Source organism: Myotis brandtii, unplaced genomic scaffold (genome assembly GCF_000412655.1).
Source record: "Myotis brandtii unplaced genomic scaffold, ASM41265v1 scaffold194, whole genome shotgun sequence".
NCBI classification, from domain to species: Eukaryota; Metazoa; Chordata; class Mammalia; order Chiroptera; family Vespertilionidae; genus Myotis; species Myotis brandtii.
In genome coordinates, this window is record NW_005357232.1 from 2,398,833 (window position 1) to 2,424,984 (window position 26,152).

General features: G+C 38.6%; 1 protein-coding gene across 2 annotated transcripts in view; it reads right to left on the reverse strand.

Moving 5' to 3' along the window:
* Positions 1 to 26,152, reverse strand: part of SLC25A21 (solute carrier family 25 (mitochondrial oxoadipate carrier), member 21) — a 541,855-nt gene that overhangs the window by 197,921 nt on the left and 317,782 nt on the right. For both annotated transcript variants that reach the window (XM_014538612.1, XM_005864975.2), the window contains exon 6: positions 5,603 to 5,651. In XM_014538612.1, coding sequence (XP_014394098.1) covers positions 5,603 to 5,651 — 49 coding nt within the window. The remainder of the gene's footprint in view (positions 1 to 5,602; positions 5,652 to 26,152) is intronic.

A 26,152-nucleotide genomic window follows, 5' to 3' on the forward strand; every position in this document is an offset into this window, starting at 1 on the left:
CCATTTGACCCAGTGATCCCACTTCTAGGAATATATCCCAAGAAACCAGAAACACCAATCCGAAAGGATATATGCACCCCTATGTTCATAGCAGCACAATTTACAAGAGCTAAGATTTGGAATCAGCCTAAGTGCCCATCAGCAGATGAGTGGATTAAAAAACTTTGGCACATCTATGCAATGTAATACTATGCTGCAGTAAAAGGAAGGAACTCCTACCATTTGCAACAGCATGGATGGAGCTGGAGAGCATTATGCTAAGTGAAATAGGTCAGTCAGAGAAAGATATATATCACATGCTCTCATTCATTTGTGGACTATAATGAACACCATAAACTGATGAACAAAAACAGATCTAGAGACAGGGAAGCATCGATCAGATGCTCAAACCTCACATGGAATGTAGGGAAGAGTGGGGGTCAGGGGGAGAGATCAACCAAAGGACTTGTATGCATGAATATAAGCATAAGAGATGGACACAGACAACAGGGGGTGAGGATGAGGGCAAGATTGGGGGGATGAGGAGACAATGGGGGGATAAAAACACATTTGTAATACCTTAATAAAAATTTTTAAAAAATATATAAAAGATATCACTAGTTCAGCAGGTCCTCAAACATCATTTTGTTCAACGTAGCCTTGTTATAATGTTGATTGATGCTATAGGAACTTAACTCTTATTTATACCCATTTGCCTATGGTAAATTGGTTTTAATGCACTGTTTTGCTTAAAGTTGCAGAACCTATGGATGACATTAAGTGAGAACCTATTGTATTGTAGGGCACGGCAGATGGCAGCATTGTTTCTAATACCTCACTAATGATCTTTTTATATTTACTACTCAGTGAAAGTATTTAAATATATTGAGTTAAATGAAATATGTTAATAAGATTTAAAAATAAAATAAAATGATAGTATGTCAGTCCTGGTTCTGTTTGTCTTCAGGCCCATTTCTCACTCTTCCCTTGTTTTGTTTTGCTCTGCTCTGTTATGCAGAGGGACTGCCCTCTGTAAGGCTGGTTTCCCAGGCTTCCATGAGCTCAGATACAGGAGCACTGATGGGAGGTTGCAGAGTGTGGAAAAGGAGAGACTAGAGTATTTCTCACACTCCTTGTCTGCCCCAGGCAGTGAATTTTAGGCAGTGGCTGGTGCTCCTCTGAGCCTCCAGCTACGACTAGACCAGATTTTCTATGGTTATAGCTTCTACCAGCCTCTGGTTACACCACCACTTCCCTTTATTCTTCCAGCCTGGGTTAACAGAACTGATCATTTACAAAGTGAAAAAAATAATGGAAAAAAGCTCTGTGAAGAAAGAATTTGAAAATACATTTTTAGAATCTGTTATCTTTCACTCAGCAAATAAAAGGGTTAGGCACAAATCGGATCTCAAAAGAAAAGACTAGACTTGAAAAAGTAAACACATTTATTTTGCCAAAAGAAGAGACTAGACTTGAAGAAGTGAACACATTTATTTTGAGATATTGTGGGAAATGAGACATTTCTATACTTACATTGATTAAGTACACCACCCTTCAAGTAAAGTTATCTAAGAAGAGGCAAAGCAGCTCATAAAAAATCTATAAAGCAAGTGAGGTTTGGTCTGATGTATACTATGCCCCACTTGGACAATCCCTGAAATAATTTGGAACCCAGTGCTCTTGGATGTCATTTAGGAAAGTGACCTGCTCAAATAACTAATGCTACACGGTTTCAGATATTATCCCTTGTAGTTTACAGTTTATGTTATTTATATATGAAATATTGAAAATATTTTAGCATTATTTACTCTGTTCTGTCTACTCCTTAAAACCTGTGTGTTAGTGCTCAGTGATAAATGCTACCACTGTTGCGTATTCTATTTCTATTGCAAAATCAGTTGCATATATTTTGGGCTTTCAGTTTACTCTATAATTGTGGGTTTTGACTCAATATACTTTTTATTATTATGCAGGTCAAATACCATCCAGTATCCAGTTCCCTTCTCTTTTAGTGCACCTGGGAGGATTTTATTTTCCCTCCCCCGGAAGCTAGGCAAGGGCATGTGACTAATTCCAATAAATCAATGCAATTTTAATGAAAATATCTACATAACAAAGGAGATATAAAGCCCCAGTAACTTGGCACATCCATTTTAAGTAGTATTCTATTCAACTCCAGTATAAAGAAATTATATAGTAGTTATATGCAAATTTTTGACTGTGCAGGAGGTCAGCACCTACTTTGTTCAAGGGTCACTGTATTATAGTTTTTGAAATTCATTGTGATGAGATTCTTATTAGCACATCAGACTGTAAGCTCTTGGAGGGCAAAGCTAGCCTGGAACCCAAATAATACCAGATACTCAATACATGTTGCTAAATGGATGAGTGAAGGATTGAGTGACTGAATAATCATAGTTTCAATATGATATCTTGTTCAAATCATTCTTGTTTCTCCTTCATGCTCATTTGAACAATTCAAAAATTTAGGCTGTTTCCCTTAAGTGAAAAAAAAACCAGTTTTATTCCTCAGCAAGAAGAGCAAAAATATTCTGGCTTTTCAAAGAAGATAACATGAAGTCTAAGAAAGACATGGCAGTGAATTTTTCTTCCTCATTGTAGGGTGGTGTGGTCATGTGGGAAGGGGTATGGAGAAGGCAATGGGGGGAAGGGACATATATAATACTTTAACAATAAAGATCTATTAAAAAGTAAAATAAAATAAATAATAAAATATAATTTATTTATATTTTAAAAAAGACAGTCCAGGAAGTACACACATAGTTGAATATAATTTGTGGTCTTGTTCTCTCTGTTTGGGTTTGCTGACCTGAGGCTGTTATGGACTGAATATTTACAAATCCCCAAATTCATATTTTGAAGCCCTAACCCCCAAATGTGATGGTAGTTGAAGATGAGACTAGGGAAGTAATTAGGTTTAGATGAGGACATGGGGGGCACCCCATGATGGGATTAGTGCCCCTATAAGAAAAAGAAGAGACATCCGAGTCCCTCTCTCTGCCATGAGAGGATAGGGAAAGAAGGTGACTGTCTATAAGTCAGGAGGAGGGCCCACACCAAGAACCAAATTGACTGGCACCTTGATCTTGGATTTCCAAGCCTCGAGAACTTTGAGAAATAAATGCCTGTTGCTTAAGCCACCAGTCTGTGCTATTTTGTTATAGAGCCCGAGCTATGGCAGAGGCCAATTTCTCATCTTCTCTACCTCTATTAGAAATGTAATATGATATGCAGGACATAGTCACCTTTCCTTGCTTTCAGCAACCAGTCTAAGATTCTTCAGCCTCTTTGGATAAATTAAGCAACATGTCCACTCAATGACCAGCCTGAATCAGCTAGTACAGTAATCCCCCCTTAGCTGTGGGGGATATGTTCCAAGACCCTCAGTGGATGCATGAAACCATGAATAGTACCAAATCTTACAGGTGCTGTGGTTATACCTATACATACATATGACAAAGTTCAACTTACAAATCAGACATAGTAAGAGATTGATTACAATAATTAATAATGAAATAGAACAATTACAACAGTATTCTGTAATAAAAGTTATATGAATATGGTTTCTCTCTCTCTCTCAAAATACCTTATTATACTACACATACAGTGTGGATACTTTGGATAAAGGGATGACTCATGTCCTGAGCAGGATGGAGTAGGATGATGTGAGATTTTATCATGTTACTCAGAAAGACATAAAGAGAAACCATAGATAAAGGAGACTACTGTATTTCCTAATTGTGGCAATAGGGTTTGTTTGACCTCCACTGTTGCATGTCCCTATTCACTATTAAGTTGCAACCTAGGTATTAGTGTTCTTGGTTTTTGTTTTGTTTTGTTTTTTAATATATTTTTATTGATTTCAGAGAGGAAGGGAGAGGGAGAGAGCGATAGAAACATCTAATGAGAAAGAATAATTGATCAGCTGCCTCCTGCACACCCCCTACTGGGGATCGAGCCCACAATCCAGGCATATGTTCTTGACCAGAATTAAGCCCACAATCCTTCAGTCCACAGGTCAACACTCTATCCACTGAGCCAAGCTGGCTAGGGCGTGTTCTTGGTTTTAAACAATACAAATAAATGAAAACTTTCAATACATTCTAAGAGCTTCTAATTAAAGAGAGAGAGAGAGAGAGAGAGAGAGAGAGAGAGAGAGAGAGAGTTCAATAATTCAGGCACAGGTTTAACGTTTTAAAATGCTCTCAATCATATTAAAACCCATAAGATTTTTTCCTCTTGGTAAATAGATTTAATATACTGCCCTTATTTGTATACTAGAGGCCCAATGCACAAAATTTTGTGCACTCGGGGGGGGGGGGGTTCCTCAGCCCAGCTTGTGCCCTCTCACAGTCTGGGACCGCTCATGGGATGTCCACCTGCTGGCTTAGGCCCGTTCCCTGGGGGATCGGGCCTAAGCTGGCAGTCAGATATCCCTCTGGCAGCCCAGGAGCTCTCAGGGGATGTCCATTTGCCAGAAGGGAGCAGGCCTAAGCTGCAGTCGGACATCCTTAGTGCTGCTGAGGAAGGGGGAGAGGCTCCTGCCACCACCGCTGTGCTGGCAGCCGTCAGCCTGGCTTGTGGCTGAGCAGAGCTCCCCCTGTGGGAGCACACTGACCACCAAGGGGCATCTCCTGCATTGAGCATCTGCCCCCTGGTGGTCAGTGTGTGTCATAGTGACCAGTCATTCCCAGTCGTTTTGTTGTTAGGGTCAGTTTGCATATTACCCTTTTATTATATAGGATAGAGGCCTGGTACATGGATGGAGGCCTGCTGGTTTGCCCTGAAGGGTGTCCTGGATCAGGGTGGGGATCCCCACTGGGGTGCCTGGCCAGCCTGGGTGAGGGGCTGATGGCAGTTTTCAGGCTGGCCACACCCGCAGGCTGGAAGCAGGTATCTGGGATTTATTTAACTTCTATAATTGAAACTTTGTAGCCTTAAGTGGAGTTCAGGGCCAGCCAGGGCAGGCGGGAAGCTTGGCTTCCTCCATCGCCAGGGGCAACCTAAGCCTTCTGCTCACTCCAGCTCATGGCCGCCGCCATCTTTGTGATGGACTGATGGAATGAGGGAGTGATGGTTAATTTGCATATTACTCTTTTATTAGATAGGATAATTTTAAAAGCAAATGCATTTTCCTGGAAACATGGCACTTTGCATTGGCAAACAGTTATAGGAATAAATTCTTTAAGTACTATTTAAGAAGTTTGGTTGAAATTTTGGAATCTCACACCAAAATTCTGACTATTAAATAGTAATCTGTTATATACAATGCCAAATGAAAGTCTGCTATAATAATTCATTAAAGTTTAGTTTTTACATCATTTTGATATATTTACCTCAACCAGTTTAGCCACAAATCATACCTTATGGTTGTCATGTGAAGGCAGTAAAATATTATATACCTTCAGATGACCTCAATCCAGAAATGCTTTTCACTGTTCACATTTTATCTGTCAAATAGTATTTTCTTTGAGAAGTAAATACAAATGCCATTATTGGGAGAAGCTACCGGCCTGGGACAAGTTCGAGCATTTAGTGTTCTGACAGACCTTAATTTGGATATCAGCCAAAGTCAATAAAACTTGTTCATGCAGAACCTTACCTGGTTTTCACCACATCGAGGGGGTGCATCAGGCAAATTTCTACAAGACCTGAAAGATGATAAAGAAAAGTCCAATAAACACTTATGTAAACACTGGTTCTTATTTCCTTGATCTTATTGATTTCTCAAGTATGAAGATTCAAAGAAGAAACTTGGGATATTGAACATGACAGCTAATAGTTGTAGGCTAGTGGCAAAAGACAAAAGTATAATATGATTTTATTACAGTGGAAGCAAGATATGTGAGTACTTATTGGTGCCCTGGCCAAAGCAGGGGCTGTAGGTAAAAGAAAATGAAATCAGATGTCCTAAATCCCAATCAACTAGGCAGGAATTACTGTATCTCAATCCAATCCAATAAATAGATATATGAAGAAGAAAGGGAGGAAAGAAAAAAAGGGAGAAAAGAAGGGAAAGAAGGTCTTTCAGCACCCCCTACACCACCTACTAACATGGCAAATCATGAGCCTCAGTTTCAGGAATCATGAAATAAAGATTGATAGCTTAACAGAGAACATGTACTAAGTGTTTACTGTATGCCAGGCATTGTTCTAAGCAGGACTTAGTTTATTTCATTTAATCCCCATAAGAGCTCTTTGTGATAGAAAGTAATCTTATCCCATTTTTACAGTAGAGATAATTGAGTCACATTAGATTAAATAACTTGTCTAAAATCTCATAGCTAGGAAGTAGTCTTAATCCCACATAACCCATGATCTTAACCATTGTACGGTGAGGAAGAATTTATAGATTCTTGCATATTCATTGTAAAGTTCCCTTCCTATTGTCTGAGCAGACAAGAGTAATAGTAATAATCACAACAGTTACTTTACCTGCTGTCTCTACACAGGGTTGGCCATTTTTTTTAAAGGTTTCTATTGATTTTAGAGAGAGAGAAAGGGAGAGGGAGAGGGAGAGGGAGAGAGAGAGAGAGAGAGAGAGATTAATTGGGTGCTTCCTGCAGCTCCCTATTGTGGATTGAGTCCTCAATCTGAGCATGTACTCTGACCAGGAATGGAATATTTGACCTCTTTGATCATGGGACCATGCTCAACCAATTAAGCCACACTGGCCAGGGTCACATTGATGGTCATTTAACATACATTATCCCTGATGTGTACAATTATTGAGCAAGGAAAACTTTATATCATATTTACTTTAAGATAAGCAAACTAAAGTAGATAGTGTTAACTGATTTGCCTTAAAGCCACCCAACAGTATTGCAGGTCTTTTCTTAAGGGCAGAGCAATTATCTCTCCTTCATTTGCAAACTAATTCAATTTGAGCTTATCTGTAATTTAGTTCTTCCCCATCATATTTATAGACAGAAATATCTTTTATTCCCTTACTGGTCAGGTTCAAGAAGCTCAAGTACTTGCACCTTCCCAAAGGCTGGCTTTGCTTCCAAAGAAGCTTTAGAAAGTTCTCCCAGCTGTAGTTTACAAGTCATATGTATTGATCCAAAACAACTGTCTTATTTTGGCTAAAACTAATAGGACTCAATATTGATTTCATTCCAGCAAGGAATGCTCCATAGTCATTAGTAACCAAGTCACTGACCCAATCAGAGTCATTGCCTAGAGACTGGAGAAAGGAGCAAAGAAAAAGGGCAACAGAATTACTGGGCATAATTACAAGCTTCTGAGACACTGTTTTTGCTTTATGAATAAGCCTTATTATTTAAGAGTGCAGGGGTGGGTCTCTTCCTTGCAAACAGTAAGGTCTCAATATACTTCCTCTTGTTTGAAAATTCACATTCACCTTGAACCTTAAATTACACAATAAAGCAGATGGATTTAATTGATATTTACAGAACATTTCATTCCAAAGCTAGAGAATATATATTCTTCTCAAGTGCACATGGGACATTCTGAAAGATAGACCACATGTTAGGATACAAAATAAGTCTTTGCAAGTTCAAAAAGATTGAAATCATATCAAGCATCTTCCCGGATCACAGCGGCATGAAACTAGAAATCAACTACAACAAAAAAACTCAAAAACATTCAAACACATGAAAGGTAAATAGCATGTTATTAAACAATGGATTTAAATTGAGTTACCAATGAGATCAAGGAAGAAATAAAAAACTACCTGGGAACAAACAAAAATGAACACACAACAACCACAAATCTATGGGTTACAACAAAAGCAGTCCTGAAAAGGAAGTTCATAGCATTACAGGCCTACCTCAAGACACAAGAAAAAGCTGAAATAAAGGATCTAACCCTACTACTAAAAGAATTTGAAAGAGAACAACAAGCAAAGACTAAACTAGAAGGAAGGAAATAATAAAGATCAGAGTAGAAATAAATGACAGAAACTAAAAAGACAATACAAAAGATCAATGAAACCAAGAGCTTGTTCTTTTAAAAGATAAGCAAGATTGATGAACTTTTAGCCAGACTGATGAAGAAGCAAAGAGAGAGGACCCAAATATATAAAGTCAGAAATGAAAGAGGCAAAGTAACAACTGACACCACAGAAATACAAAAGATTGTAAGAAAATGGTATGAAAAATTATGCAAACAAAATGGACAACCTGGGTGAAATAGACACATACCTGGAAACTCTTCCAAAACTGAATCAGGAAGAACCAGAAAATCTGAAAAGGCTGATTACAACTAATGAAATTATAGCAATAATAATAATAATAATAAACTCCCAGCAAAATACTATCAAATATGATCCAGCAATACATGAAAAAGATCATACACCATGACCAAGTGGGATTTATTCCAGGGATGCAAGACTGGTACAGTAATTTCAAATCAATAAATGTGATACACCATATAAAATGAAGAATAAAAATCACATGATCATATCAATAGATGCAGAAAAAGCATTTGACAAAATTCAGCACCCATTTTTAAAATATATTTTTTATTGATTTCAGAGAAAGGAAGGTAGAGGGAGAGAGAGAGATAGAAACATCAATGATAAGAGAATCATTGATCAGCTGCCTCCTACACACCCCCTACTGGGCTCCGAGCCCACAACCCAGGCATGTGTCTTAACCAGGAATTGAACCATGACCTCCTAGTTTATGGGTCGACCCTCAAATACTGAGCCACATCGACTGGGCTCCAGCACCCATTTTTTACAAAAACCCTCAGCAAAGTGGGAATAAGAGAATCATACCTCAACACAATAAAGGTCATATATGACAAACCTACAGTCAACAATATACTAAATGAGTAAAAACTAAAAGCATTTGTCTTAAGAACAGGATCAAGACAGGGATATACGCTTTCACCACTCTTATTCAATGTTGTACTAGAAATTCTAGCCACAGCGACAAGACAAGAAGAAAAAATAAGAGGCATCCAAATTAGTAAGGAGGAAATAAAACTCATTATTCACAGATGACATGATATTGTACATAGGAAACCCTAAAGACTCCACAAAAAAACTACTAGATTTAATAAATGAATTTGGCAAAGTAGCAGGATACAAAATTAATATACAGAAATCAATGGCATTGTTATACACTAATAATGAACTTTCAGAAAGCGAAACTAAAAAAAAAATCCAATTTACTATTTCAAAAACAACAAAAGAATAAGATACCTAAAAATAAACTTAACCAAGGAGGTAAAAGACCTGTACTCAGAAAACTATATGACATTGAAAAAAGAAAATGGAGGAAGATAAAAACAAGTAGAATCATATACCATGTTCATAGAGTGGAAGAATCAACATCATTAAAATGTTCATAATACCCAAAGCAATCTATAGATTCAATGCAATTGCTATTAAAATATTATCAGTATATTTCACAGATCTAAAGCAAATATTTCAAAATTGTATATGGAACCAAAAAAAGACCCTGAATAGCTATAGCAATCTAGAGAAAGTTGGAGGGATCATGATACTGGATATAAAACTGTACTACAAAGTCATTATAATCAAGAGTCTGGTACTGGCACAAGAACAGCCATACAGATCAATGGAACAGAACAGAGATCCCAGAAATTTCCCTATGCCAATCATCACAGCAATGCAAATTAAAAGTACAATGAGGTATCACCTCACACCTGTCAGAATGTCTACCATTAATAAATCAACAAAAGGCAAGTGCTAGTGAGTTTGTGGAGAAAAGGGAACCCTAGTACACTGCTGGTGGGAATGCAGACGGCTGCAGACACTGTGGAAAACAGTATGGAGTCTCCTCAAAAAATTAAAAATGGCACTGAAGCTTGACTCAGTGATCCCACTTCTGGAAATATATCCTAAGAATCCTGAAACACCAATCAGAAAGAAAATGTGAACCCCTATGTTCATAGCAGCATTATTTATAATAGCTAAGATCTGGAAACAGATAAATGCCCATCAGTAGATGAGTGGATAAAAAATCTGTGGTACATTTACACAATGGAATACTATGTGGCTGTATAAAAGAAGGATCTCTTACCCTTTTCTGCAGCATGGATGACCTGGAGACCATTATGCTGAGTGAAATAAGCCAGTCAGAGAAAGACAAATATCACATGATCTCACTTATATGTGGAATCTAATAAACAAAATAAAGTGATGAACGAAATAGATCTAGAGGCAAGGATGGATGGAACAGACTGACAGATCTCACAGGGGAGAGAGTTGTGGGGGATGGGAAGAGATTAACCAAAGAACTTATATACATATATGCATAAGCCCATGGACACAGACAATAGAATGGCAAAGGCCTGGGGTGGGGTGGGAACTGGGTGGAGGGGGAAAGTGGGGGGAAAATAGGGGGCATCTTTAATAATGTCAACAATAAAAAATAAACTTAAAAAGTTTATCCTGGAAACTCAAACTTTAAAATAACATTCTTACCAACCACTGCAGCAGGTAGATATCCACTAAGGGCATTTCTGTGCATCTTATGAACATAAAGGAATAAGACACTAAGAATCAGTTTACCAAGGAAAGTCACACAGTTTCTCCCATTGACTTGGAATTAGAAAAGAAGCAAAATAATAAACACCAAACAGCACTAGTTGGTATAGGTCTTGAAAAGTTTACCAAAGAATGAAAAATCCAACAATTCATTAAAACTAACAGAACTTGGAGAATCTGTTCACATTTATATATACTAATTTATTTATTTGCAAAATTGTTCCAGTTTCATTTATGCTAATATGCACTTCTGGTAGTAATATTTTAATAATTTTTCTTTTCCCAGAGAATAGTTATTTGCATTTGAAGCAATTGCTTATTTATCACACTGACAAGCAAGCAAGAATTGCTATTAGATTTTTAAAACTTAGACAAAGACTAATTTTATAAGGTTGGAGCTTATACAAATGAAAAAAACCCAAAGCAGATTGATATTGTGAATTTATCATATTGCAAGCGTTTTCAGTGTTCCTACAGATTCATGCCACTTCAGTGAGATTCAAATGAAACTGGTAATGGGGCCTAACATGGGTACAGTTAGTCCCTGAACCTGTACCTTGGGATAGTCCTGAATTTAAAAAAAAAAATGGATTATCTTTTATTGATTTTAGAGAGAAGGGAGAGAGAGAGAGAAACATTGATTTGCTGCCTCCCTCATACAACCAGACCGGGGATCAAGCTGGCAACCAGGACATGTAGCCTGACCTGGACAGCAACCTTTCAGTACATGAGGTTATGCTCAATCAACCGAGCCACATCGGCCAGGGCACTCTCTTCTTTGAATTGACTCAGGTACATGCCTTCACCTGAGCCAACATTTCAGGGAAAGGATTAACATGGCTCTGTTACAAACCTTACCCCAGCCTCTATCTCTTTTGAGAAGGTCTCCTGCCCTGTTTAACTACAAATCTGCACTAAACATCAACCCCATCCCCTTCCTCTTATATAACCTGAACCACACCTCTTTTTCTAAGAAAAGTACCAACACTATCATGCAATGATTAGTCACAAATGGTGAAAAAACAGTTTCTTCTCAGTGTCCAATTCCCTGTGCTTGTCGCTTTCTCTGGAATGTTGTCCCTTAGTAAGGACACACACACATTTCTGAGAATCCTACTTACCTTGAGTTCTTAATTTGGACAACCATTTTCCCAGAAATCCTGGGGCAGAGACTGTTAGTTGTCCCCAGGTACTTATCCTCTTTTCATTCTGGCTGTCCCGAATACATATTGCATTTCCCAGTCTCCCTTGTTGCTAGGCATTACCACGTGACCAAGTCTGGTCAACTGAATGTAAATGAAAGTAGTTTCAGCAACTTCTGGGAACTCATCTGAAGGTAGGGAGCCTGCTGCCCTCCTCCCTTTTCCTCCTTCCTGCTGGTGGAGTGTTGACATAGGGCTAAAGTAGGCATCTTAGACAGTGAGGTAACTTTGGGTATGGAGGCCATACAGCACAGCAACAAGGAGTTCTGGTCTACCCCTAGGCATTCTTGTTGGAGACAAATGTCTATTTCCTTTAAGCTCCTGCCATTTGGGTTTTCTGCCATTTGTACCTGAACTTAATTCTAACTGATATAGGAGCCCTTCGACATGCTCCCACAGTAACCTGAACTTGGGTTATTTCTTGTCACTGCACTGTTTTCTTGTCTGAAAGCTCCATGAGGACAGAGACTCCACCTGCCTTATTCACCTTTGCATCCCCATCACTGTACATGATAGCTGGCACTCAGTAGGCACAATAAAAATTTGTTGAATAAACAAATTAATACTGATTATAGTTACTGCACATACCATTATGTCAGCTGATTCTCAGCTGAACTGGCAGCTATGTATTTTGCATTTACTTCATTAGTTTGAACATTATACAAGTAAGAAAATAAGAAAAAAAATTTGGCAATAATTATATGAAATACAGCTCAGAAACTGCTTGAAAAAATGAAAATGTAGAATTGAAATATCATTAATATTCAAGAAAGCAACTAATCAATCAGCATTAATGGATTGTCAAGTGATTCCTGAGAGCTGTGTACATGATAGGGTACTGTGTGAGGTGCTGAGACATACCATGGTGCAGCTCTAAGGGAGCCTGCAAGGCTGAATGAGTCAAAGGCAGACACAGATGTGACACATTGAGGATGGCATTTATGAAAGGGGAAGATGCTAAGCAGAGAAGAAAAATATGCATAAAACTATGTTTCAGGCCCAGTGATTTAGTGCTACTGTTTACAGTATGAAATGTTGCTGTTTATATTCTACATCAATTCTAGTCTTGCATTACTATATACTTTTATCCCAAATTGTCAACTGTCTGCAAGAACTATGTCATTGTTCTCATAAAAGTAGTAACAGAAAATATGGACAAATAGTTAAAAATTTTAAGTAATATTTTAATTCATTTATTGCCTGGGTGTTCCTTATAATTGAGATTACTTGTCCTAAGTCACAAGGCTGATTTATGTGAAGTAAAGACCATTTGAAATTTATATGTCAAATGTAAATATGAATATGAGTCTCACCAGGAAGTAGTCCCTACAGTTTTCACCTACTTTGCCAATGGTAGATATCTCCTAACTCAACAATATCCTTTCTCCTTCCAGCTGGGAGTAGAAAACCACATTAAAGGCATTCCTTCCTAGAAAGGATGGGATTATTCTTATTTTGGAGATTTAAAATGCTTAAAACATAAAGCAGAAGATCCTTTTTTTTAAACCTATCCCTTTATAACCTGGGCCGTAGAAGAGAGCACCGAGAGTGCACTACTATATTGGTGGGCAGACTGAATGTGGGACATACCCCACACCTGCTTACTCCTAATAGAACCCTAAAGTACAGAAACTGGGTATGAGGTTCATTCCTGTGCCTTCCTTCCTGCTCCACCCCTGTCTTCACCCCAGAATAGTGATGTAATGGGCTTCAGCAGCCTTTTTAGCAATAGGAGGAGAGGGTGTGGAAGACAAACTGGGTGCCTGAAAGTTGACTTGAACATAGTTTATTAAAGAACTAGAGGCCCAGTGCATGAATTCATGCATGGGTGGGATCTGGCTGGCCCAGCCCCAATCTGGGTGGATCAGGGCCAGACTGGCTGGGGGAGGGGCTGCAGGCGATTGGCTGGTGAGCCCCACCCCTGATTGGGGTGGAGGGGCCGATTGGGGTGGACCCAGCCATGGGGAGGGGCTGTGGGTGGTGGGCCGGCCGGCCCTGGCCCCAAATGGGGTGGGGAGGTCTGGGTCAGTGGCTGGGGGAGATGCTGGGGGAGGTTGGCCGACCAGCCCCACCCCTGATTGGTGTGTGTGTGTGTGGGGGGGGGGTGGGGGGGAGAGGGTGTTTAAGAGCACCAAAATGTACAAATCCTCTCACATAGAAATTCCACTTCTAGGATTTTATGCTGTAAAAGTAATGCCAGAAGCAAGCAAATTATTATACAAGTACACTTGCTGCAGCCAGGTTCATAACAGAGAACAAATAAAAGCAACCTAATGTCCACTAACAAAAGATGAATTAAACAAATCCTGGCCTATCCATTCAATGTAACCATAAAAATAATGGCTATACCACTTACTAGAAGTGTAACTTTATATTTAATCCTTGAGGCTGGCCATGGGGAGGGGCTGTGGGCGGTGGGCCAGCCAGCCCCGCCCCAGAATGGGGTGGGGGGGCTGATTGGAGGCCAGCAGCTTGGGTGAGGGGCCATAGTGGTTGGCTGGCAGGCCCTGCCCCAGATCAGGGTGGGGGGTGATCAGGGGCAGAGCTGGCTGGGGGGAGGGGCTGAAGGCTGTTGGCCGACTGGTCCCACACCCTATTGGAGTGAGGGGTGCAATCAGGGGCAGGCTGGCAGTGGGGAAGGGCCACTGGAGGTTGGCCAGCTGGCCCCACCCCATGATCAGGCCAGTTCGCTGGCCATAGTGGGCATCATAGCAATGGTCGTTCTGGTCGCTGGCTTTTTATATATATAGATAATGTCAAGTGCTCCTTCAGTTAAGGTCTTAGTCTATTTTAACTATTCACAATGTTATTATACACTAATCTGTTCTAATATATATTACAGTAGGTCCTCAGGTTACGTCGGAGATCCGTTCCTATGGCGCAACGTAACGCGATTTTTGCCATAAGTTGGAACCCACCTACATAAGCCCCTATATCACTCACATGGAGCACATACACAGCAGTAGTGAAGTGAAATAGTAAAAAAATTTAAAAGAAAAATAACAATTCCTGATCTTTACTTGTGGTAAATAAATAATAAAAAACATAAAGCACATATGTACATACATCAAAATGACAGAACTTTTTTTTTAATAAATAAATGGGAGATGGCAATGTAACCACGAAACGACATACATCGAGTCTGATGTAACCCGAGGACTGTCTGTATTTGAGAACAGAGTATTCTAAATTTACCCTCTTGTCACTATATCAATTAATTGTTCCTTTCTCTAAAATTCCATTATGTAACAATTACTATATATATTTTATATTACCAATTATATTACATTACTTTACAAATATCAAGATAGAATTTATCATACCATGCTATGGCTAGTAATATATAGAAATAAATATCCAGACATTGTAGTCTTTGTGAATGACATCTAGATTTGTGAAAACGTGTGGTCAAATACAAACCATGAACTCTTTAAGAAAAGGGAGTACTTAACTTTATAGGCCCACTGAGTAAATAATGTAAAGTACATGAAATGCACTCAAGAAGTTCTCTATCTACACTCACTTCTTTGGTGATCTCACCCCAACCCATGGTTTTAATTAGCATCTATAAGCTAACAACTCACCAATTTACATTTCTAATTCAGGCTTTTCTTCCAAAGTCTAGACTTAAATATCCTATTGCTTATTTGACATTTCTGCTTGGATATTTAATATCCATCTCAAAATGCACACATCTAAAACAGGATCCTCACCCTCCTCCCTCCATCCAAAATAAAACAAAACAAAAACTAACCTGTTCAACCGTATAATCATCATGAATTCTTCTTTCTCTCAAAACCCTTTTCCCATCTATCTGAAGATATCCATTGGCTTTACTTTAAAATATATGGAGACTTTTACCATCTCTCACTTCCTCCACTGCCCCTGCCTCTGGTCAAAGTCAGGAACATCATTTCTCGCTGATTAATTGCAGCACCTCATTAACAGGCCTCCCTCCTCCCACCTTTGACCCCTTCCACCTGCTCTCACCCTGCAGCCAGAGTGATCTTTTAAAAGGGTAAGTAATTTCCTGTCATTCTTCTAGTCAGCAATGGCTCCCCATTTCACTCAGAGAAAAGCATACAGAATCTGGGTCTGCATACTTCTCTCACCAACTCTTTCTACTCTCCCACTCACTCATTCTGTTCTGGCCACTTGCCTCTTTGTTGTTTCCCAAACTTGCTAGCACTGCTTCAGCTTTCAGCCTTTGCACTAGCTGTTTCCTTGGCTGGGAATGCTCTTCCCCCAGGTTCCACTTGACCAACTTCCTTCACATGGTCAGTGAGTAACCCTGACCACTGTAGCACATAGGCCTGTCTCTCCTCACCCAGCACTGATAAAACTTCATGTGCTGTGTTATTTCCTCTTCCCATAGTACTTAGCAACTTTTAGCACATTCCATTAGTACTTATTTATTATGTTTACTAGAGGCCCAGTGTACGAAATTCGTGCACTGGGGTAGGGGGGTTGTCCTTCAGCCCAGCCTGCACCCTTTCCAATCTGGGATCCCTCAGCGGATGTCCGACTGCTGGTTTTAGGCCCACAGGGATCGGGCCTAAACCGGCAGTCAGAGATCCCTCTCACAATCCGGGACCACTGGCTCCCAACCACTTACCTGCCTGCCTGCCTGATTGCCCCTAACCACTTCTGCCTGCAAGCCTGATCACCCCGTAACCACTCCCCTGCCAGCCTGATCGATGCCTGACTGCTCCCCTGCCAGCCCAATTGCCCCCAACTGCCCTCCCCTGCAGGCCGGGTCACCCCTAACTGCCCTCCCCTGCCAGCCTGGTTGCCCCCAACTGCCTTCCCCCGCCAGCCATCTTGTGGTGGCCATCTTTACCACGGGGGGGCGGCCATCTTGTGTGAGGGTGTGATGGTCAATTTGCACATTACCTCTTTATTATATAGGATTGTTTCCTGTCTCTCCCAGTAGAATGTAACTTTCACTAGGGCAGAGATCTTTGTCTGTACTGTCCACTGATATGCACTAAGTACTCAGAATGTGCCTGATACATAGCAGTTGCTCAATAAATATTTCTTAAAAAAACAATTGAAGCATATAAAATATAAACCTACATTGATGAGATTCCTTTTCAGTGGTATGAAGTTTTATGAATTTAGTTTATAGAAGGGGACTCAGTCATTCAAGGAATCCACTATAATGTTTAAAATAGGAAGTAAGTCTACCGACAGGTTCTGAGTCCATACCTTTCCTCTAGGTACAGCAGATATATTCCAAAGATAATTGTGGTGACATTTTATAAAACAGAAAGCATCTTAACATCCCCTTGAACTACAAAAGGATAGTGGTGCAGACAGAGAATTGAGGCATTCAAGTATCCTCAATATGTCAGTTACAGGTAAAAGCTATGCCACCCTTATCAAGCCCAAAAATCTCTTCATTGTACTTTAGCCCCTTCCTGGGCATTTTCAAATTAAATCTAAAACTTCTCTTTTGTCCTTTGAAATTCACTCTGTTCTAGCCATTACCTTAACTGATTTTGTTAAACATGTTTAACTCTTTAAAATATAAAAAGATATTTTTATTGTTTAAAGAGAACCACAGAGGAATAATGGTTTCAAACTTCATAAATTTGAAATTCAAAAATAGAACAGATACAGACAGAAATGATATTTTTTCATCTACTCTACTAGTCAAGCAAATCATTACAACATCCTATTTGATAGCCTGCCCAGAAAATGTGGTAGCCCTATTGAATTATAAGCAATGTGAGACTCATAAAGGGAAATCAAATATTTTATGCTTTCCCCCAATAACAGTTAAGGCCCACTACCTTTGTGGCACAGTAAATTAATTTATGCACACAGAATTGGCTAAATAGGCAATATTATTTGCAGATTTGAAATATGTTGTTAAAAGTTATGCTTTTGAGCAAGCCACAGCCTTCCTTGAAAAAACTGAAGCAAATATTTTCCTAGATGGTTACTATTAGCATGTATTTTTCTAACAAAACTAACACTAAGCAATAGCTGTTAGCACATATTTAAAGGGAGTAATTTCATCATTGCATCCTTCCTCTCATAGTTTATTATTTAATAGTCTTAAGAATTTAGAAAAATCCTAAGTGAAATAAGTTAGTCACACAAAGCTAAGAACCATATGCTTTCACTCAGATGTGGGATATAAAACTGAAACTCATGGACACAGATAGCACTGTGGTAGTTACTAGAGGGGAGGGTGTAGGTAAGGTGGTGGGGGTGGAGGGAGACTAATATATGGTGACGGATGATGATTTGACTTTGGGTGGTGGGCACATAGTGCAATATACAGACGTTGTATCATAGAAATGTACACTTGAAACCTATCTAACAGTATTAACCACTGTCATCCCAATAAATTTAATTTAAAAATTGTAAATAAATAAAAACAATAAAAAGATTCAATGCTCATTTCCAAAAAAATAATTGAGAAAAACATATATTTTATATTTCAGAGGCATAAATATATGCATACATTATGGTCTAGAAATTATAGTAGCTAGAACATGTACAGGGAGGGAGAAAAATTGAGGCAGAGTTTAAAACTATGTGAGTTTTCCTAAAAAATAAAACTTTGAATGAAAATATAGAAAGGTTGAAAATTTTTAAATTAATAATAATCTCACTTATAAACAAAGTTTTTATATTAATTATTACTCAGTTTTACTCAATGTAATAGCTTTAGAATTTTTTACTCAATTTTAGCACAATGTAATAGCTTTAAAAATTATGGTTTGGTATTTTAATTCAATGGAAATTATTTTTTATTTTTATTTTGTATTATTAAGCTCTATATTAGATCCCAAACAAGCTCCAATGCACTTAGGTAAATGGCCCAATTTTGAGATGTGCTGATCATTTATGGAAAGTTAACTGCTAAAAATGGGCCTTAACACAATCAATAATGCAAAGAGAAACATCAGTGGGAAAATAAGCTGTGGATTAGGCTGGTAAATGGTAAAATACCTTTAGAAGTATATGAAAATGTCTTTAAAGTGAAGGAAATGAAAATAAAAAGAAATATGTATCAACTGTTTTACAGATTACATGTGTATATTTACACTAATAAAAGAGAAACATGGTAATTGGCGGATTACATGTGTATATAATAAATATAAAAACAGAAAAAAAGATTGTGTAGTATATTGTTTATCTGAAGTAAAAAAAAAATTATTCAAGCTCACCAGCATTTCAAATGAGAAGCTTATGAAAATGCAGAAGCAGTTGAAGGAGGGGTTAGGACACAATGGCATGAGGGGGGCCAGGCTGCCAAGCACCAGGACTCTCTGCTTCTGCTCTGCAGACTTGCCCAGTTCCGGAGACTGTTTTCTCTCTGCTTTGCTATCAACCAGAAAGGTAAAACATTTTGCTCTGCTTTAAGATTTTTTTTAATTGAAATATATTTGACATAGAACATTGTGTAAATGTAAGCTGCCCAACATGCTAATTTGATACATTTATGTACTGTAATATACAGGGTGGGGCAAAAGCAGGTTTACAGTTGTGAGTATGCAAAACAGAGTTTATTCTTGCATTATTATTTATTAACTAGGGGCCCAGTGCACGAGTTTGTACACCTTGAAAGGAACTGTGGGCTGCAAGGCTGCAGTAGGTACAGGGGTGGGTCTTGGCCCATCCTCCACGCCCCCGCCTGGCCCTTCCTGCTGTGGCCCCCAGCCCCCAGTCTGCTGGCAGCCACACTCCCACTGCTGCCACTCCCACACGCTGGCAGCGCCAGCCCCACTTGCACCCACTGAAGGCGCAGAGGGATTGGGGCCGGCGCCGTCAGTGGGTGTGAGTGGCAGCAGCAGCTCTGGTGCTGGCAGCAGGTGCAAGCAGGGCTAGCGCCTGCAGCAGGTGCAAGCATCAGGCAGGACCGCGGCATGCAGGAGCAAAGAATTTTCAGTAACTACCAGAGGCTCACCCTGATGATAGCAACTGGTGCCCTACCTTGGTCTGACACCCCCACTCACCTGCTCCACCATCCTACTGCAGCCAATGTCCGCCATGTTCCGTACACGCCCCCTGGTGGTCAGCGCACATCATAGCAACTGGTTGTTCGATTGATCAGTTATTCTGCTGTTTGGCCTATTTGCATATTAGCCTTTTATGATATAGGATTACTGTATTATTTTCCAGCCGAACAACTGTAAACCTACTTTTGCCCCAACGTGTAGTTGCAGTTGTGGCAATAATTAGCACCTCTATCACATCACATACTTATCTTTTATTTTTAGTGGTTGAAATAATTAAGTTCTAGTCTCTTCTCAAGTCTGATAGCTTCTACAGTATTAACCTTCCTTTCTTCTTTTATGGAATTGCTTAGGAGAAAGGAGCCCTCTATTTGTTACAAGAATCAGGGACAGAACCCTGCCCCTCCACCCCTCCAGTCCTATACTGAAGCTGGATCTTACAGGCTAGATGTTATGCCTCTCTTCCAAAATTGGCATTTGTGGCATCATCTTAATAGCTTGAAGTTGATCATGGTGGGAGCATTTACACTATGGAAAATGGCAAAGGCTATGTATTAGAGTTTTTAGGTGTTTGTTTTTCAGAGAGCCATTTGTTAAACATTCACCAGCACAACACTGCCCAAATCTAACCACAAATTCTGTGGCCTAGCCTAGTGTTAGGTTCAAAAGCTTTTGAAAGCATCGTAGTATAAGAAGAGTTTTTGATTTCCAGCTTCCTCCCCCTGCTCTCTTCCAAGGGTAGGAGCCCCTTAAAAGAGAGGAGCACACTGACAGCTGTCAGAGGGGATGGGGGGCGGTGATTAGATGAAAGAAGATGAAGAGATTAGCCCAAGAACAAATATGCATAACCCATAGACACGGACAACAGTATGGCGATGGCCAGAGGGAAGGAGGCCTCTGGCTGGGTGAAGGTGGGCAAAGGGAGGGAAAATGGGGACATCTGTAATAAAATATAAAGCTTTTAAAAAAGGAAGAACATTCTAGCCACTTTCCAATGAGTACAAAATGCTATTATAATTTCAACAGCATTGTGAAACAATAAAATGCTATTTAAATATAAACAAACAAAAAAAAAGAGGATAGAAAATATGGTTACAAAGCTGGCTTCACCCTTAGTCATTGGACAGAAGTTCAGAAACAGGAAGAAGGCCTTAGGCAAATACATAGCATCTTGCTGGCTGAAGAATTCAGATATTTAGGTCACAAGTATCTAATTTAGCTCTTTCTTTTCTATAAGTAATTAAAACCAATTACATTCAAATAAAAAGCAGGATAAAAATTATAATGTCGTTTTCCCTCTTCTAATTATATTATTTCTTACAATCATATTATTCTTTGTTTTGATCTTTGAGTTTATGGTTTCACAAAAATTTAACTAAGATCCTGTAATGACCAGAATATGTACACCTTAACAACTTACGATATTTAATTACCAACACACATCATATAGAAATGTTGAAAGTATGAAACACTGAATAAAACAATGATACAAATATAAACCTCCAATGATGGGTTATTTAAGACTCAAAACAATACTATTTTAAAAGATTTTGAAACCACAGTATTTAGTCCTCAAAAATAAATGAACACATTCATATTCATAGAGGCCAGGTTTGATAGTAATTGATGAAATACATACTTTAAAAGACTCAATCATCTTTTCTAGGGAAGGCAACCCTAACACTTGAAGTGTGTTCTCACTTGAACAATCTTTTCATGGTTGAAGATTAAAACTCTGGAATTCTACAGGGTGCCTACAAAGTCTAAAAACATAGACAAACATAACTTCATGAGGTCATTATCAATCCGTAAAAAGGTAAATTGACATAATCTATTTTCCAGATTTTATAAATACTCTGTGGATGACTTCATAGGAGAGAAGTGACTTCTACATTCACTCAAGGACTAGAGTTAGCTACCAGATAATTTTTGGATAAATACAAAGTGAAGAGCAATATTTCTGCTATAACTCCAAGTTCTTCATATCTATGATGCTACAAGGATCAATTTCTTCATTTTTCTCTTATACACTAAAGTGATATAGGAGACATGAAACAATGGCAGCATCTAAAAAGGTATCTATAGTCCTGGGAACAATACTGGTGCTCCATCAAAATCCATTTTCTCTTTCTTCCATGGCCCATGATATCTCAGAAAGATGGCCTCCCCCAGGATCTGTCCTGTGTGGCCATGTGACTAAGTTCTCACCCATGGAGTGTGAATATGCCTCTTTCATACCTACTTTCTCCTCGTCCTGCTAACTGGGACTTCAGTGTGGTAGTGCCTCAAGTTACATCTAACGGATGACAGGTTGGTGCTCTAGGGGATGGCGGAACAACCACTGGAAGGGACTTGTGTCCCAGAGTGACTATGAGGAGCAAAGATTCCATGCTGACCTGAACTATTAATAACGAGACTGTTACATGAAAGATAAATAAACTTTTTATTTTTTAAGCCACTGTATGTTAGGTCTCTTTGAAGCAGTGAAGCTTTACCCTGACACATACAAACGCCATATCAAATTGCACCATCATAGTTGCTAACTAGCTTATGAATTCACAAATGGCAACTTTTCTGAACTAAACTCAACTTACCACCAAGCAAGAAAGAGAATTCCCCTCTCTTCCAAAAAGAAGAAGGGTGACATTATGAAGTATGTGGAGACCACGCCTGTGAGATTACACCGGGTTCAGTTAAAGTTTCTCTGGCCTTGGAATGGGTTTTGGAGCACTCGTAATTGAGAACTGAATTTAGAAACAAGAGATTTAAAGTGGATGTGGAAGATATGGCTCAAGTTGAACCATAATACCTTTATTAAAATGAGCAGAGTCTAAAATTCCATTGTCTAAAAAACAAAACAGTGCTGCCGTGTTCAATGTGTATGTTTTAAATAACATTTTCCAGGGTGAGTACATATTCCACGTTTTCTGTTTTACCTTACCAGTGAACAGCTGAAGGAATTTGTGCGGGAGAAACAATGCTTTCTTATTCATGCAGGTAGTCAATTCCAGCAAAAATAATTTTCCAGGGCTCTTTTGGTTGTTTGAGACAAAATTCAACACAACTCAGCTTAAACACAAAAGGGGAATTTGTTGGCTCATAATTGAAATGACGGAAATGGCAGGGATGCTTGGCTCCCAGACTTTCTCTCCCCTTCCCTCACCTGCTTGTCTCTGCTTGTCTTTATTCACTCCTGCTAGAGAGCTTTCCTAACACAGAGGTACACGCCTCAGAGAGCCCCTGTTCCCATCCTGTCATATTTAAGATGCAAGAGGCAAGCGGGACTCTTCTCTGCTGGTGCAACAAAGAAATTGCAGGAAGGTCTTTGATTGGCATCACTTTGATCACATGTGATTCCCTGGGCCAGTCATTATGGGTAGGAGGTTGTGGACATCTGATGGGTGGGGCTTTGGTCACATGGAAAAAAATTTTTTAGTCCATTCCATGCTTCTATGTCTCTGGATCTATTTTGTTCATCAGTTTATTTTGTTCTTTAGATTCCACACACGAGTGAAATCATGTGATACTTGTCTTTTTCTGACTGACTTACTTCACTTAGCATAATACTCTTTATGTCCCTCCATGTTGTCTCAAAGGGTAAGAGGTCCTTCTTTTTTACAGCTGCATAGTATTCCATGGTGTAAATGTACCACAGCTCTTTTATACACTCATCTACTGATGGGCACTTGGGCTGTTTCCATATCTTAGCTATTATAAATTGTGCTGCTATGAACATAGGGGTGCATACATTCTTTCTGACTGGTGTTTCAGTTTTTTTGAATATATTCCTAGAAGTGGGACCACTGGGTCCAGAGACATAGAAGCTTAGAACAGACTATTGATTCTCAGGGAAGGTGAGGGTGGATGGGTACTTGGGAAGGTATCAATCAAAGAATTTGTATGCATATATATGCATAGCCCATGGACACAGACCTAGAGCTTGGGGTAAGGGTCAAGCTAGAAGGGGTTAATGGGGGGGGGGAAGGGGACACATGTAGTACTTTCAACAATAAATATTTTTTTAAGAAAAGAGAGTTTCAGAGTGTTAAATCTCTTTGTAACATCTCTTTCTTTGTAATTTGGAAAACAAGACTGCACTTAGAATATTTAAATAATACTCTTGCTACTTCCTTTTCTAAATACTTAAGTTTTAATCCAAATTAACTGACTCCTTTTCCACACTGCTAGCCATCCAATGACAATGGACTAATTAATTGAACTTCATCTAAAAAAAAACCACAAAACACTTTCCTATAAGAAACTCTAGTTTATAGTTTGGCTATTCTATATCCCTGTGAGATTAGCAAACTTGGAAAGGAAATGAAATGGCTCAAGTTTTAAATATGCATATACAGCATAAGATATTATGTCAACTTGTAGATAAGGCCCTAGCTCACCTAAACTTGTCATTTATAAAGTATTTATTGTATCAGGAAAGGTGTACAGAAATAGGGAAGGCATAATTCCTGCTTGAAAGGTTTACATACTAACTCTGGAAGCCATTGCAATCGGGCATCATAATTACCCAACTGTAAACTGCTTCCTGGAGGGGCAGACAGAGGCACCCTTGGCTGCATGCTACAATCCACAGTTCAGTTTGACTTAGCATCTTGCACAAGAGCGTATCCCAAACCACTTTACAGAAGTGAAATTTCCATTTGCAAGCCAATATATGCTATACATTACAGAACAGCTGTGTGCAAACATTGCCTCATGGAAAGAAAAAGAAAAAGAAAAACCTAAGGCATTAGGTCATGAGATGGGAATCCAAAGGAGAACTTAGGAGGCTTGGAGCGCTAGGGCGGGAAGGAGGGAGAAGAGGAAAGATTGATAAGAAAGGACACACGCTAATGAGTGAGATTTAAAAATAGATCTGTGAGAAGTTAAAGGCACATCACACACCTTCTCCCTGAAAAAAGTTGAGAATGAGACAATCTTTTACATGAGCCAAAGAAGTAGTAGCAGAAGTTAAATAAACAGAAAAAGTATGAAATGGGAGCTAATAAACTTTCAAAGTGATGGTGTAATTGCACAGGATTAGTAATCTCAACTACTATGTGGTAAGGCAATAAAATGATGTTATTTTGAGTTAACCTGAATTATGGTGAACTATTGTGTAGGAAGGTTAGGGTAACAGAAGTACTGTAAAAGCTAATTTCGTAAGCATAAACACTATACATGAATTGTGCACTTAAAAATGAATATAATTTTATAAAATATATTTAATAGTAAGAAAACCAATTAGACAACATACATTTAGAATCTCTCCTGTTTTTAAAAATACCACAAAACATAAATTTTTATTTTGTTTTTGAGCCCTAGAAGTACCAGTTAATGGGGAACTGTATTTAACAAATGACAACAGAGAGTTTGTTGTATTTAAACTGAATCCATAATATATAGTAAAGTCCTGCTTTAAATTTAAATAAAATTTTTAGTGGAAATTACTCCCAAGAATATAGAGGAAAAAATTGACTCTTTACTTAGGTTTCCTATCATTTAAATAATAGTAAAATATTTTTTAAAAATTCAAATTTGCCATTAAATTAAGTTTCTATTTCAAGTATCATCTACATAGCAAATTAATCTTCTATGGACAATTTGCATAACAAACATTATTCATATTCCATGAACTCCAAGATTATTCATTTAACAAAGGGTTTACATAACTCCTTAAGAGTTATGCACTTCTTAATTGGTAGTTACAAAATAGTCATGGGGATATAGAGTACAGCATAGGGAATATAGTTAATAATATTGTAATAACTATGTATGGTGCCAGGTGGGTACTGGAAATATTGGTTGGAAGACTTTGTAAACTATATGATTATCTAATCACTCTACTGTACACCTGAAACTAATACAAAATAATATTGAATGTAAACTGTAAGTGAAAAATACAATTTTAGAAAATGGAAAAAAAATTATGTACTTCTTTTAAGGTGATATACTCTTGAGTACTGAAGTTTTCCACATAAGATATGATTAAATCTACATCTTGTGCAAGTTTCATGTTTAGCATCTGCTCATTTTAATTTGGCAGGTATCTCATTTTACATGACACAAAAGTATACATGGAAAGTAAAGAAATTAACTCCATGATGTATGATTTCCCTCAATTTTTTGAAATACAGGATCCTCAGTTGGGCTGCAGATGAATTTGTTATGATGGCCTTTAAGGGACATTGATGATTACCCAGAGTATCACTGATTTTGGCAGCTTAACTAGAGTTTAGCAATGACTGATTTTATATATATGAAAATTCCCCCTGGACTGGGTAAAATTAAGGTTTTTTTTCTTTACCATTTAAAAAGCAGAGTATGCTCTTTTTAATCCACACTATCTGAAAAATAAATCATTGTGTCTTAGAAGGAAAAATAATAGACTTTGCAGTGGTTCTGAACCTTCCTAATGCCGCGACGCCTTTAATACAGTTCCTCATGTTGTGGTGACCCCCAACCATAAAATTATTTTCGTTGCTACTTCATAACTG